The sequence below is a fragment of the Carcharodon carcharias genome, chromosome 18 (assembly GCF_017639515.1).
Source record: "Carcharodon carcharias isolate sCarCar2 chromosome 18, sCarCar2.pri, whole genome shotgun sequence".
NCBI classification, from domain to species: Eukaryota; Metazoa; Chordata; class Chondrichthyes; order Lamniformes; family Lamnidae; genus Carcharodon; species Carcharodon carcharias.
In genome coordinates this window covers 43139964-43155388 of record NC_054484.1, presented here as the reverse complement: position 1 = coordinate 43155388, position 15425 = coordinate 43139964, and the positions used below count along the sequence as shown (strand labels likewise).

The 15425-nt window shown below is 40.8% G+C and overlaps 1 protein-coding gene across 1 annotated transcript in view; it reads right to left on the bottom strand.

Annotated features, from left to right (window-relative positions):
• The window catches only part of polq (polymerase (DNA directed), theta), a 94683-nt gene that overhangs the window by 70269 nt on the left and 8989 nt on the right, over positions 1–15425 (bottom strand). The window contains exons 5-9 of the mRNA XM_041210626.1: positions 14276–14406; positions 8491–8647; positions 7777–7885; positions 6771–6996; positions 832–991 (exon numbers count right to left, since the gene is read on the bottom strand). Coding sequence (XP_041066560.1) covers positions 832–991; positions 6771–6996; positions 7777–7885; positions 8491–8647; positions 14276–14406 — 783 coding nt within the window. The remainder of the gene's footprint in view (positions 1–831; positions 992–6770; positions 6997–7776; positions 7886–8490; positions 8648–14275; positions 14407–15425) is intronic.

Genomic DNA, 15425 nt, shown 5'->3' with positions numbered 1-15425 from the left:
ATTCTCTATCAGTGGAAACTGTTGCTCCTTATTTACTATCTAAACATTTCTTAACTTTGAACACAGTTAAGACTGCCTTTAGCCTTCTTTGCTCTCAGGACAATGTTTCCAACTGCCTTGGTCTCCATATAAATCTTAAAATTTTCTTAAACAAAAACAGAATTGCCTGGAAAAACTCAGCAGGTATGGCAGCATCGGCGGAGAAGAAAAGAGTTGACGTTTCAAGTCCTCATGACCCTTCAATAGAACTTAAAATTTTCTTCCCTGATACTAACCTAGTAAACCTCTCCAAGCCCTTGACAATCTGCATAAAGTGTGGCACCCAGAACTGGACAAAATATTCCAGCTGAGGCCTTACCAGTGATTTTTAACAGTTTATCACAAGTTCTTTGCTTATGGATTCTTTGCCTCTATTTAGAAAGTCCAGATCCTGGATGTTTTCTGTAAAAGCCTTATCAATTTTCCTGGCCTCTTATGAAGATTTGTGTACGTGAACACCCAGGTCTCTCTGATCCTGTGTACCCTCATCAAAGGAGATAAAATTTATGTTTATTTATTGATTCACAACACATTCTGCTTTCAATGATCACCAATTATGGTGATTAGTGGGATTAACAGAGCAAAATGTCTCTTCGTCTATGTTGATTTTAGTTTGTTACAGCAAAGTTCTAAAACTTCAAATCTTATTGTGTGATTCTTCCCATTGGTCACTGGGAAACTCATCACTTTTTAAAAGTTATCAGTCTCTATGGGGATCATAACACCATTTGCAACTGGAATTATTCTGACCAACCTCATTTAACTCGGGTCTCACTCGACAAACAGCCTCACCTTCACGGCCAACAGCAGCTCTGTGATGGAGATGGTAAAACTCTCTGGCGATAGTTTCAGACAGCTTTTCACACCACTTCTTGGAAGGACAGAAGAGTAGGACAGAGTGGCCATCCCGCACAGTCTCATAGCAAAGGCTGACAATATTATCCTCGTCACCCTACAATCAATCACATACATATTCAAATCAGATATCAATGCATACAAAATATACAAACATATTTTTGACTCATAATTACAGCTCTGATTTCCCAATCTGGAATTAAAAGCTAGTCTAATGGTGGCCATGAAACGATTGTCATAAAAACCCATCTGGTTCACTCATTCCTTTAAGGAAGGAAATCTGCCATCCTTACCTGGCTGGCCTACACATGACTCCAGGCACACAGCAATGTGGTTGACACTTAAAATGCCCTCTGAAATGGCCTAGCAAGCCACTCAGTTGTGACTGCTACAAAAAGGAATGAAATGGGAAGGGCCAACCGGCCTCAACCTTAGGAACTGGAAACGATAACAGCAAACCCAGCCCTGTCAACCCAGCAATGTCTTTCTTACTAACATCTGGGGGCTTGTGCCAAAATTGGGAGAGCTTTCTCACAGACCAGTCAAGCAATAGCTTGACATTGTCAAACTCACCGAAATCACCGAATCATACCTTACAGACAACATCCCAGACACCACCATCACCAGAGGTGGCAGCACAATGGTTTATAGTCAGAAAGGAGTTGCCCTGGAAGTCCTCAATATTGACTCCAGATCCCATGAAGTCTCATGGCATCAAGTCAAACGTGGGCAAGGAAACCTCCTCTGGTTACCACCTACCACCACCTCCCCACAACTGATGAATCGGTACATCTCCATGTTGAAAACCAATTGGGTGGTAAGGGCACAGAATGTACAATGGATGGTGGGCTTCAATGTCCATCACCAAGAGTGGCTCAGTAGCATCACTACTGACTGAAAGGCCGAGTCCTGAAGGACATAGCTGCTAGAATGGGTCTGCGGCAGGTGCTGAGAGAATTAACAAGAGGGAAAAACCTACTTGACCTCATCCTCACCAATCGTTCTGCTACAGATGCATCTGTCCTTGACAGTATTGGCAGGAGTGACCTCCACACAGTTCTTGTGGAGATGAAGTCCCATCTTCACATTAAGGATACCCTCCATTGTGTTGTGTGACACTACCATCATATTAAATGGATTGATTTCAATCAGATATAGCAACTCAAAACTGGCATCAATGAGGCACTGTTGGCCATCAGCAGCAGCAGAACTGAATTCAACCACAATCTGTAACCTCATGGCGTGGCATATCCCCCACTCTACCATTACCATCAAGCCTGGGGGTCAACCCTGGTTCAATGAAGAGTGCAGGAAGGCACGCCCGGAGCAGCACCAGGCATTCCTAAAAATGAGGTGTCAACCTGGTGAAGCCACAGCACAGGACTACTTGCGTGCCCAACAACAGAAGCAGAATGTGACAGACAGAGTTAAGAGATTCCACAACCAATCAGATTTAAGCCTTGCAGTCCTGTCACATTGCTTTTTTATTCATTCATGGGATGTGGGCTTCACTGGCTGGGCCAGCATTTATTGCCCATCTTAATTGCCCTTGAGAAGGTGGTGGTGAGCAAACTTCTAGAACTGCTGCAGTTCATATGGTATAGATACCAGTGAAGGACCAGTGATATATTTCCAAGTCAGGATGGTGAATGGCTTGGGGAGGAACTTGCAGGTGGTGGTGTTCCCATGTATCTGCTGCCCTTGTCCCAGATGGCAGTGGTCATGGGTTTGGAAGGTGCTGTCTAAAGCGGCTTGGTGAGTTCCTGCAATGCATCTTGGAGATAGTACACACTGCTGCCACTGCTGCGACAGTGGTGGAGAGAGAAAATATTTGTGGATAGGTTGCTTTGTCCTGGATACTGTCAAGCTTCTGGAGTGTTGATGAAGCTGCACTCGTCCACATCCAGTCATGAATGGTGGTGGACAATTAAACAACTCACTGGAGGAGGAGGCCCCACAAATATCTCCATCCTCAATGATGGAAAAGCCAGCACATCAGTGCAAAAGACAAGCCTGAAGCATTTGTAACCATCTTCCGCCAGAAGTGTGCCAAGTGGATGATCCATCTCGGCCTCCTCCTGAGGTCCACAGCATCAAGATGCCAGTCGTCAGCCAATTTGATTCACTCACTCCATGTGATACCAAGAAACGGCCGAAGGCACTGGATAATGCAAAGGCTATGGGCCCTGACAACATTCCAGCAATAGTGCTGAAGGCTTGTGCTCCAGAACTAGCCATGCCCCTAGCCAAGCTGTTCCAGTACAGTCCCAAACTGGCATCTACCCGACAATATGGAAAATTGCCCAGGCATATCCTGTCCACAGAAAGCAGGACAAATCCAACCTGGCTAATTAATGCCTCATCAGTCTACTCTTGATCATCAGCAAAGTGATGAAAGGAATCATCGACAGTGCGATCAAGCTGCACTTACTCAGCAATAACCTGCTCACTGATGCCCAGTTTGGGTTCCGCCAGGGCTAGTCAGCTCCTTACCAAACATGGACAAAAGAGCTGAATTCCAGAGATAAGATGAGAGTGACTGCCCTTAACATCAAGGCAGCATTTGACCGAGTGTGGCATTAAAGAACCCTAACAAAACTGAAGTAAATGGGAATCAGGGGAAAACTCTCCACTGGTTGGAGTCACACCTAGCACAACGAAAGATGTTTGTGGCTGTTGGAGGTCAATCATCTCAATCCCAGGACATCGCTGCAGGAGTTCCTCAGGATAGTGTCCTAAGCCCAACCATCTTCAGCTGCTTCATCAATGACTCCCCTCTATCATAAGGTCAGAAGTGGAGATGTTTTACTGATGAGTGCAGTGTTCAGCACCATTCGCGACTCCTCAAATACTGAAGCAGTCCATACACAAATACAGCAAGACCTGTACAACTTTCAGGCTTGGGCTGATAAGTGGTAAGTAACATTCCTGCCAGTGCCAGGTAATAACCATCACCAACAAGAGAGAATCTAACCAGTCTCCTCTTGACATTCAAAGGCATTACCATTTCATTTCATTATTATTTCATTAGCTCCCCAAACATTTTCCAACCTTTCACAAATAGGTCAAAAATGCAACATTCTCTCAAATTTATTGATCGATTATTCAGAAAACGAAAGTACAAAATACACTCTTAACAGTCATTTGAACTTTTCTATTGAAGTTTTCTATTATTTGCAAGGGCACACCAAATTACAAATTTCACTGAAGTAGAGAATGTTCACCTCAATTGTGTCTTGCATCATAGTGAAGAGGTCAAAAGTCCACACCATGCCAAACTCCCCACAAAAGGAGAAAGCAGAAATGCAAGAAAAAAAGATCATCTAAAAAGTAAAATGTATTTTCTTTTATTAACCTTTTATCTTTCCCTTTTATTAGCCTTTTATCTTTCCCCACTTCATTGTAAACTAGTGCACTTGCTCTTTGCTATTCCACTGCCGAATACGCCTGCCCTGCATGGGAAAGATCTACACATGCTAAGAAGATGGATGCCATTCGGAATGCAAGCTGCTGACTTATCACAGGTTGTTTAAAACCAGCAAACACCAACAGCCTATATATCCTGGTGGGTATCGCTCCCCCTGATATTAGAAGAATGGTAGCCAACAAGAAAGAGCGACTCCGTCAAACATCAAATGAGAGGCACCCTCTACATGGTCATACACCTACACCCAGCCGCCTAAAGTCAAGGAAGAGCTTCATGAACAGTGTTGTTCCATTACAATCAACCCCATCTGAAGCTCACATCCCCTTGTGGAAAGACCAGCTCACCAGTCTCGAACAACCCCCAGCAATGGAAATTCTACCAGATGAAAGCCTTCCCCCAGGAGCTAATTGCAACTGGGCAACCTGGAAGTGCCTTAATAGACTTAGGACTGGTGTAGGTCGTTCAAAGGCGTCACTAAGCAAATGGGGACATACAACCAGCCCGACAACTTGTGAATGTGGAACTGAGCCACAGACTATGCAACATCTCCTGCAATGCCTATCGCTAGAGGAAACCTGCACTGTTGCAGATCTTGCCGAATTCAATAACAAGGCGCAAAAATGTGTCCAGTTCTGGCTGGGCCATGTATAGACTGTCCGTGGACACGATAAGAAGATGATCTTGCCCCACTCAATAGTTTGCATCTACCTTAGCCAATATGGGCCATAAACATTTCACTTTAAAGCCATTCTGTGACCAGCTGATAAGTTGCCCAGCTCAAGTAAGCCTGTCAACTCAAATTGAAACACTTATTTTCATTTTTCCTCATATAATATCCAAAACATTTTCTTCCATGTGGTGAATTTTGAAGCCAAGAAAAGGTTAGCACTGTGAAACCAGAGCATTGCAATCCATCGATTCCTCTCAAACTGGGAGCAAGAGTTGACTGGTTTCCTCAGATTCAAGAATGTTTTTGAGGGGATGCCAGTTGGTCCAAATGGCCATCAAATTTCTATTTGTCCGAAGATTTTTTTTGTATTTTTCAGCACTTATTAACTTACTCGTTTCTGCTAATGTATACTAACAACATTTTCAACAACAATAGCTTCCAAAGTTATGGTTGGAATTTCCCTGTATTTTATGTCTGTACTTGCAGGGGTATAAGGAATTAGGGCCTTTAATAAACTGTAAAGAGTTCTGCTCCATGCAGAAAATATGAGATTAGCTAAATAGTATTGATTCTCTCTTTCCCTCTCCGGAAAGGCAATTTCTAAACAGTCTGTGGAAACAACAGGGTCACTTGATTCCAGCTTCCATGTTGATATTCCTAAATTGGTAGGGTGGTATCTTGTGTACCCCTTTATCTATGCAAGTGTTTAGAAAGGACCAGAAAATGATCTTCAGCGTGATATAAACTAAAAAGCCAACCTCGAGCAAGGTGACAAACAGGGTAGTGGGGGGAAAAAGGGTGGGGGGTGAAGGTGACCGCCCTGACATTTTGGGTACCTGTTCTTTATCCATTGGTCAGAAGGGGTGATTGACACTGGGTAAGCTGCCAGGCCTCAGAAAAAGGGTATATTAACAAGTGGTCAAGGACAGGGGGCAGTCCTGGTCAGGTGGCAATGCTTGTCAATGCTCCACCTTCTGCAGATGGAAAATGGGCCAGAAGAGGAGGAGGAAGACTGAAGGAAGAGCTCCCTAATACTTCAACTAGAGATCAGAATGCTGCTATTACAAGCTACTGAGATCAGCACACTCTGTGCCAACTGTCCATTCGTCCTCTGGGTTTGGTAAACCTGCCTCAGCTGTCACAGGTTGTATACATTTTCTGTCTAATTAATTAATGCATCATATCTAAACTGTTGCCCCTTAACAAACTATCTTAATATTACTTACGAATATTAGACTGCCTGTCTTAGGTATCTGTAGCCCCCGAATCCAAAATCTTAGAGGTTCCCAAGCAGGAACATTTGTAAACTATTGCGCTGGAGTTCCCTAACAGTACTCAAACAATGCGTCTCGGAACAGCATTTCCCACACCAACCATCCTACAAATTCTCTCAGAGCAAAAAATTTCAATTTGTATCAGGCTGGGGAAATATTGTGTTCTGAACCAATATCCAAAATGATTTTTGATTTATGACTCTTAAACAAATTTCTTACGGTAGTCTTACATCCAACACAGAGGGCAGTAATTCAAACAGCTTGGGCTTGATTTAAAACCAGATCCCCAAGGGAGAAGATCAGTGTTAAATCCTATCAGGCTCCCAATTAACAAGTTGGGTTTGCCCAACCATTTGATATTTTAGCCATGCATCAAGGAAAGTACTTACATCATTTTCAGAAGTTAATTACTGGACTTTTTTCAAAATTCTAACAGAATTGCTATTCATAATCGGAATACAATATGAGACTCCATTTCCAGAACAATTTCACTGAAACCCCTTACCTTTATCTGGAGAGCAGGTTGAAATTCCCGTACCACTGTCATATTTGAGTCATAAATTGTATTACCAATTTTTACCAGTTCCATTAGAGGCACAGGCCTGAAGTCAGTACAATACAATTCTGCATCCAGCCAGGTTGCTACAATGCCTAAGTTCGGAAGAGTGGCACTCATCCCTACTATTTGTATCCCATCATTGAGTCTCTGTTCTCTTGCTGGAGTTTTATGTCTGGAATACCAAAATATATCTATCAATTCCAGTCATCAAGGTAAATTTAGACAGATTTCAAAAGATAATAGGCTTTTATCACATTCCAATGTGAAACAAAGTTTAACACATTCTAAAATCATAATTAGTATTTTTCCTGCATCACAAAAGGTCACCTGGACAACTTTCAAGACCCATTGATTCACAAATTCTACCAACACTGTTTGCTCTTATGAAATCTCCTCAGTCTTACGATGCTCTTTCAAACAATCAATTGTATGCCTACAAAATACATAGTGATGTCTGCATCCACTACAAAATAAAAGTTTGCATCCAGTGCTGCAAATTCATCAGATTGACATGGACTTTGCATACCAGAGGTGTGATACCCGAGATGTGGTAGTCAAATGAAAGAATGCAAGAGTATGTAGTTAAAAGGCAATAGAATTGTAATTTTTTTTTTTAGATGTATACAATTTGACCTCATCTTTCCACTACTATATGAAACAAGTTGCAAGGTTATGGGGATAGTGCAGGAGAGTGAAATTAATTAGATATCTCTTTCAAAGAACTAGCACAAGCACAATGGGACAAATGGCCTCCTTCTGTGCTGCATGTTTATGTACAAAAAAGTAGCCCTTCTCTTTTGCATAATGATACACTTGAGATCAGAAATGAGTCTCTGCCACAAGCAAATTACTAATGAATGTATTTTAAAAGTTCCACAGCAGGAAATGTGAGACATCAGAGTGCACTGGAATTTTCTGCTTGATGTTCTTGTTTGCCATTATAAAAATGTACCTTCTTGCACTCTTTTGAGTGACAAATAGTATCTTGGTTAAGAGAAGTTCCAATAGGTATCCTCTGTGCGAGTCCCCCAACATATGTAACTCATCCACTACTACGATTCCTGTGGGGATAAAATAGAAAGCTATATGATTATAAAAGGCTAGAATCAGGCATCCAAGCTAGGAGAAATACCAAAGCATCACATGCAATGCATCCCATTCATTGAAATACTTCAGAGTGCAGTCATTGTTGTTATGCATATCAAACTGGCAGCCATTTTGCATACCAAAAGGTCCCTTAAACAGCACAAGATAACCAGTTATTTTTATTGTAATGTTGATTGAGAAAGGAAAGTTATCCAAGCCACTTGAAGCATTTTCTTCAAACAGTGCCTGGGATCTTCAATAACATTCAAACTCACTATAATAGGTTTAATGGCTCATCCAAAAGATAGGAAAAACCAGTAACTTAGAAATGACAGTACTGGTCTGAACTGGAGTTCCATTTTAACATATACAAGAGCAGTTCAGATCAGTACCAGTCATTTCCTGAGTTTTACTGGTTTTTCCTTCTGTTCTCAGAGCTGCATTGAAATGTTAGCTTACATAATGTCCTGGAGTTCAGTGTCAATCCACAACTTTCCAACTCAGAAACAAGACTGATACCAAGGGAGTCAAGCTGAAATTCAAGCCTCAATTAACGAAACTAATAAAGATTCACTCTCACCAATCTGGTCCATTTTCTCCTCCTCAATAATTCGGTTGATAAGTCCATTTGCTTTCTCAATTGTGCACACAGCTATGTCCAGCGAAGAAAATCCCCCAGCAGGTGATGTACTTCCCATATATCCCTCCACTCTCACCATGGCCTCTTGAAATAAGTTCTGAGACAGAGACCAAGGATACCCACAGTTCAATGTTATATCCCTTCAGTTATAGCCAATTTTTGCTATTAGTTATGGAATGCAAATAAATAGGAATATAGATAAAAGAACAACATGAATTATATAGCACTGTATCCCATCTCCAGTTGTCCCCAAGAAATATGATAACATTTTATAGACTTTAAAGTACAACTTTGGTTCTAATTAGTTGCTATTCAGAAGTGTAATGTTACATGCAGCAGTTTGATGAATATGACAGTTCTTTCTACTTTGCCCAATGTGCTTCAGAAGACCATTCTCCTTAAGGTTGAGACTACCCAAAACCAATGTTCCCTCCAAGCTGCACACGTGCTCAGCGACTGGAAATTCCCTGCACAAGCCCACATACAGCTCCATTACTCACCTGTATGGCACTGCAAAAAAAAAAATTAAAGGAGCCAAAAGAATTAGAGGGAATGTAGTTCATATTGAATTGTTACAGCCAGAACAGACTTTCACCCCATTAGTTTTGGCTGGACTCAAACACAGATCCCAGAAGCAAAAAAGACAGTAACTAATCCACCATTTTTAACCACACAATGAAAACATTTGTGTCAGGTGATCATCATGCACAAATGTGAACATTGAAAAGAAAGACTTGCATTTATATAGTGCTTTTCACCACCACCACCAAAGCACTTTACAGCCAATGAAGTACTTTTGAAGTGTAGTCATTGTTGTAATTTAAAAATTGAGGCAGCCACAGCAAGCTACCACAAACCTCAATGTGTTAATGACCAGCTAATCTGTGAATTTTGAGTAGGCAATGAGTATCAACAAGGCCACCAGGGATATCTGCTCTGCTCTTCTCCGAACAGTGCCATGGGATCTTTTACATCCACCTACGTTGGCAGATAGGCCCTTGGTTTAACACCTCATCCAAAAGATAGCATCTCCTGGCAATACAGCATCAAGACTGGCGTGACTTGAGTAGGTAATAAAGAAAATCCTTTTCTTCCAGATTGGCATAGGGCAATCAGATTAGGGAGATGAATGTATAGCTCAAAGACTTGTGTGGGAGAAGTGGGTTGCGATTTGTTGGCACCAGTACTGGGGAAAGTGGGATCTGTGCCATTGGCATGGTCTACACCTGAACCGTGCTGGGACCAGTGTTCTTGTGAGCCACATAATTAGTGAAGTAGAGAGGGTTTTAAACTAAATAGTGGGACAAGGGATCAAATTTGGGAAGATGTGGTAAATCAAAGGGCAGAGACAAGACAAAAGAAAAAGGTATATTATGGAAAATGAAAAATAGGCCATGACAGGAAGGGATAGAGAGTACAAATCTAACAGTAAATCAACAGATGAAACTAGAAGCTATAAAAAAGAATAAAAGGATAAAACTAAAAGCTCTGTATCTGAATGCACAGAGCATTCGAAACAAAACAGATGAACTGAGAGCGCACACAGAAATAAATAATTGTGATTTGATAGCCGTTAGACATGGCTGCATTGGGACCTGAATATTGAAGAATACAGGATATTTAGGAAGGACAGGAAGTGAAGAAAAAGTGCAGGGGTGGCTCTATTAGTTAATGATGGTATTAGCACAATAGAGAGGGATGACCTAAGTTCAGGAAGCCAGGCTGTAGAAACAGTTTGGGTAGAGATGAGAAATGATAAAGGCAAGAAGTCACTTGTGGGAGTTGTGTACAGACCCCCTAAAGTAACCACATAATAGGGTGGAGCATAAAGGAAGAAATAATGGGAGCTTGTCAGAAAGGCACAGTGATAATCATGGGAGATTTTAATCTACATGTAGACTGGAAAAGTCAGATGGGCAAAGGTAGCCTAGATGGGGAGTACATTGAATGTTTTTGGGGTAGTTTCTTAGAACAGCATGTTCTGGAGCCAACCAGAGCAGGCTATACTAGGCCTGATATTGTGCAATAAGGTGGAAGTAATTAATGATTTCATAGTGAAGGCACCCCAAGGTAGCAGTGACCATAATATGATTGAATTGTACACTCAGTTTGAGTGAGAGAGGAATGGGTCTGAGACTAAGTCTTTAGTCTTAAATAAGAGTAATTATGAGGGCATGAAAGCTGAGCTGGCTAAAGTGAATTGACAAATTAGGTTAAGGAATAGGTCAATAGAGATGCAGTGGCTAATATTTAAGAGGATATTTCAGAATACACAGAATAGATACATTCCAACGAGTAAGGAAAAGCCCAAGGGGTGGACACACCAACCGCGGTTAACTAGAAAGGTTAAAGATAGTTTCAAACTTAAAGAAAAAGCACATAATTATGCAAAGACAGGTTGCAGGTCAGAAAATTGGGCAGAATATAAGGAACAGCAAAGAATTTTGTTAAGATTCTGTGATTCTGTAAACAATGTGCAAGGGTATGGGGAAAAGGTGGGGCAATGACACTAGGTCATAATGTTCACTTGGACAGCCAGTACAGACATGATGGGCCTAATGGCCTCCTTCTGTACAGTTAAGATTCTGTGATTCTGTGAATGACTAAAAGGCTAATGAGGAGGGAAAAATTAGAGTATGTGGGAAAGCTAGCCAGAAATATAAAAACAGATAGTGAGAGTTTTCATAAATATTTAAAAAAGAAAAGAGTTAACAAAGTGAGCATTGGTCCTATAGAAAGTGAGTCTGGAGAATTGATAATGGAAAACAGGGAGATGGTAGATGAACTGAACAGGTATTTTGCATCAGTTTTCACTATGGAGGATATAAGTAACATTCCAGAAGAGGTTATAAACCAGGAAATGGAAGTGGGGAAGAAGTCAGGAAATTACAGTCACCAGAGGAGTGGTACTGAGTAAATTGTTGGAGCTGCAGGCTGACAAGAGCCCATGTCCTGACGGACTTCATCCTAGGATCTTAAAAGAAGTATCTGGTGAGATAGTTGATGTATTGGTTTTAATTTTCAAAAACTCCCTAGATTCGGGGAAGGTCCCAATAGATTGGAAGATGGCAAATATAACGCCATTATTCAAAAAGGGAGGGAGACAGAAAGCAGGAAACTACAAGCCATTTAGCTTACCATCTGTTGTAGGGAAAATATTAGAAGCTATTATTAAAGAAGTTATAGCAGGGCACTTAAATAAGTTCAAGGTCATCAGGCAGAGTCAAAATGGTTTTGTGAAAAGGAAATCGTGTTTAAACAACTTATCCGAGTTCTTTGTGGAAATAACATGTGCTATGGATAAAGGGGAACCAGTGGATGTACAGTACTTAGATTTCCATAAGGCATTTGATAAAGTACCACATCAAAGGTTATTGCTGAAAATAAAAGCTTATGGTATAGGGGGCATGGATAGAAGATTGGCTGACTAAAAGGAAGCAAAGAGTAGGCATAAATTAGACTTTTTCAGGTTGGTAAGAAGTAACGAGTGGTGTGCCACAGAAATCAGTGCTGGGACCTCAACCGTTTACAATTTATACAAATGAATTGGATGAAGGGATTGAAGGGATGGTTGCTAAGTTTGCTGATGACACAAAGATAAGTAGGAAAGTAAGCTGTGAAGAGGACATAAGGAGGCTACAAAAAGATATAGATAAGTTAAGTAAGATCTGGCAAATGGAGTATAATGCGGGAAAACATGAAACTATTCATTTTGGCAAGAAGAATAAAAGTATATTATCTAAATAGTGAAAGATTGCAGAGCTCTGAGGTGCAGAGAGATCTTGATGTCCTAGTGCATGAATCACAAAAGGCTAGTTTGCAAATACAGCAAGTAATTAGGAAAGCTAATAGAATGTTATCATTTATTGAGAGGGGAATTGAATACAAAAATAGGGAGGTTATGCTTCAGCTGTACAGGGCCTAGTGAGACTACATCTGGCGTACTGTGTACAGTATTGGTCACCTTATTTAAGGAAGGAGGTAAATGTGTTGGAAGCAGTTAAGGGAAGGTTTACCAGACTAATACTTGGAATGGGTGGGTTGTCTTATGAGGAAAGGTTGGACAGACTAGGCTTGTATCCACTGGAGTTTAGAAGAGTAAGAGGTGACTTGATTGAAACATATAAGATCCTGGGAGGTCTTGACAGGGTGGTGTGGAGAGGACATTTCCTCTTATGGAAAAATCTGAACTAGGGGTCACTGTCTAAAAATGTGTCGCCCATTTAGAATAGAGGTGAGGCGAATTTTTCCTCTCAGAAGGTCATGAGTCTTTGGAACTCTCTTCCTGAAAAGGTGGTGGAAGCAGAGTCTTTGAATATTTGTAAGGCAAATGTGGATAGATTCTTGGTAAGCAAGGGGGTGATAGGATATTGGGATAGGTGGGATGCAGATTTAAGGTTACTATCAGATCAGCCATGATCTTTTTAAATGGCGAAGCAGGCTCAAGGGGCTGAATGGCCTACTCCTTGTTTGTTTATTCGTAACCAAAATGATTAAAATTCTCTAACCAAATCATTAATATTTCCCCTTACACAAACACTGCTGCTGATAGTTTGTTCAATGACTGACAGCAATAAAAATTAAAATAGCCACCTATTCTAAACAATTGTGAGAGAGGAGACAAGCTCCATTAATTAATTTTGCTCAGATTATCAGGCCTGGTAAACCAATCCTGACATTATCCCCAGTGTTTACACTAAAATCATTATTTTTATTGTCCTCTCTTGTAATGATAATGACTTTCGGGAGTCTTCACAGGCATTGATAGCCCTCCAATACCTCAAACTAGAGACCATTCTTCATGAACCTAGACAGTGACTGCAAACAAACCGTTCAGCTACAGAGGGCATCAGTGGGTAATCCTGTTCTCACTCAACATCAAACTTATATTGAAAAAACTCAGCAGGTCTGGCAGCATCGGCGGAGAAGAAAAGAGTTGACGTTTCGAGTCCTCATGACCCTTCGACAGAACAAGTTCTGTCGAAGGGTCATGAGGACTCGAAACGTCAACTCTTTTCTTCTCCGCCGATGCTGCCAGACCTGCTGAGTTTTTCCAGGTAATTCTGTTTTTGTTTTGGATTTCCAGCATCCGCAGTTTTTTTGTTTTTATCAAACTTATATTTGTCAGCAGGAGTCACTAGATAATGATCAGATGTTCAAACCTGACTGATTGCGCTCTATTCTAGGGATGCTGAGGCTAATTGTAATATCACTATTGTTACTCCAACAAAAATCACCTGAATCAGCACAACCAGAGAAGAAACTGATCACAGTAGCACGTAAAGATTTAGTCTTCAAGAACAGAATATTTAAGTGTATTTTTGGTAACTGTCACTAATCAGTGATATTAGTCATAGCCCAGGCTCACCATCCCTCTCAGTTACATCAAACTTATTAATGAGTCAAATTTGCTCCCACCACCTTCAGCTCCATCATAGTGTGGTCATATATGGCATACAGCAGCACCGTCAAATACTTCCTGCATGTTTAGATGCAGAATAAAGCTTTCTTTATTCAACCAATTTTTAAAAAGTAATCTACACTGCACCACTGTGAAATTTTCCATTTTTCACACTGGGATCCCTGTGGGTGTGCTGATTGAGATTGCCAATTCGAGAATACTCAACTAATTTGGTGTGGATCCTTTAATCATCATACAAATGAGACTTGTGTTGGAACAAAATTATTTTCTGTTATTTGTTGCCTCACTGAGTTCTGCACTGACCTGCAGGTAATACATTTTCTCCTTTGCCACAGAAACAAACGGCAGGATGAACAGCGCTTTCTTCCTCCTTTCCAGAACTCCCTTTAGAATTAGCAACTCTGCAACAAGTGTCTTTCCGGCACTGGTAGGGGCTACAACATGAAAGAAAATAAGCATTTATCTGTTTAATGCCAATAGCAAAGTGCCAGGAATTGGTTAAATCTTATCACTCCCTTTCCTCCTCTGGAGTTTGAGTTCCAATAGATAAATAGTAACAGCAATTTCTTCCAGCCAACTCCAATCACTGTTAAACATGATCTTCTCAACTCTAAAACTCAAACTGCATCAGCTTCTTTTAGCAGTACACTCGATGAAATTATAAACTTTAGCTCAGCATGTACTTTTTCCACTAAAATATAACTTCCACAATCCAACTTATTCCAAATATAGAAGAGAAGGTATCTGCCTCTGACAACTATTTAGAAAACTTCTTTCAACCCAGGGTCTGGAATCAAACAAACAGTCCAGAAAGAGGTGGAGTGAGAGGTGCGGATGGGGAGGGTGCGAAAGCTCCACTGAACAAATCAACTATACAGTGAAGTAGGAAAATGAAAATATAATGTACATGGAATTACAAATATTAGGATCTATCCCCCAGATCTGGGTGCAACTGATTTCATTCAATAGAGTTTGCACAAGAATAGAAGGAAGCATGGGACCAAAAATAATGTTATTTAAGTCATCAAACCAATTCCTTCCAAAACAATTCTCTGTGTATCATATTCTTGGGAGATCAACCAAACATATCAAATTCCACAACATTGCTTCTGATTCACTCCCCAAAAGCAATTAAGCAAAACTTCAGAATATGTGTATCTAAAAAGCATGATAGTCCAAAGTCCAAAAGGTAACTTGTACACCAATTTATTTATTTCCCCCACCCCGCCAATATAGAAAGCCACTTTTTCATTTAGGTGACCATTTTGAGAAAGAGGTCAGGCTCTCGACTCCAGTTGATATACAAGAGTCTATTTCAGGGTTGACTTGTTCTCAGATATTTCTTTGTTGCTGAGACTGAGGAAGCTTTTTCCCTTTGCTTGTTTCTCATGGTGGTCTGATCAAGTTCAAGAACTCAAAATAGGAAGTGGCAACTAGTTAAGGCTGTAACCTA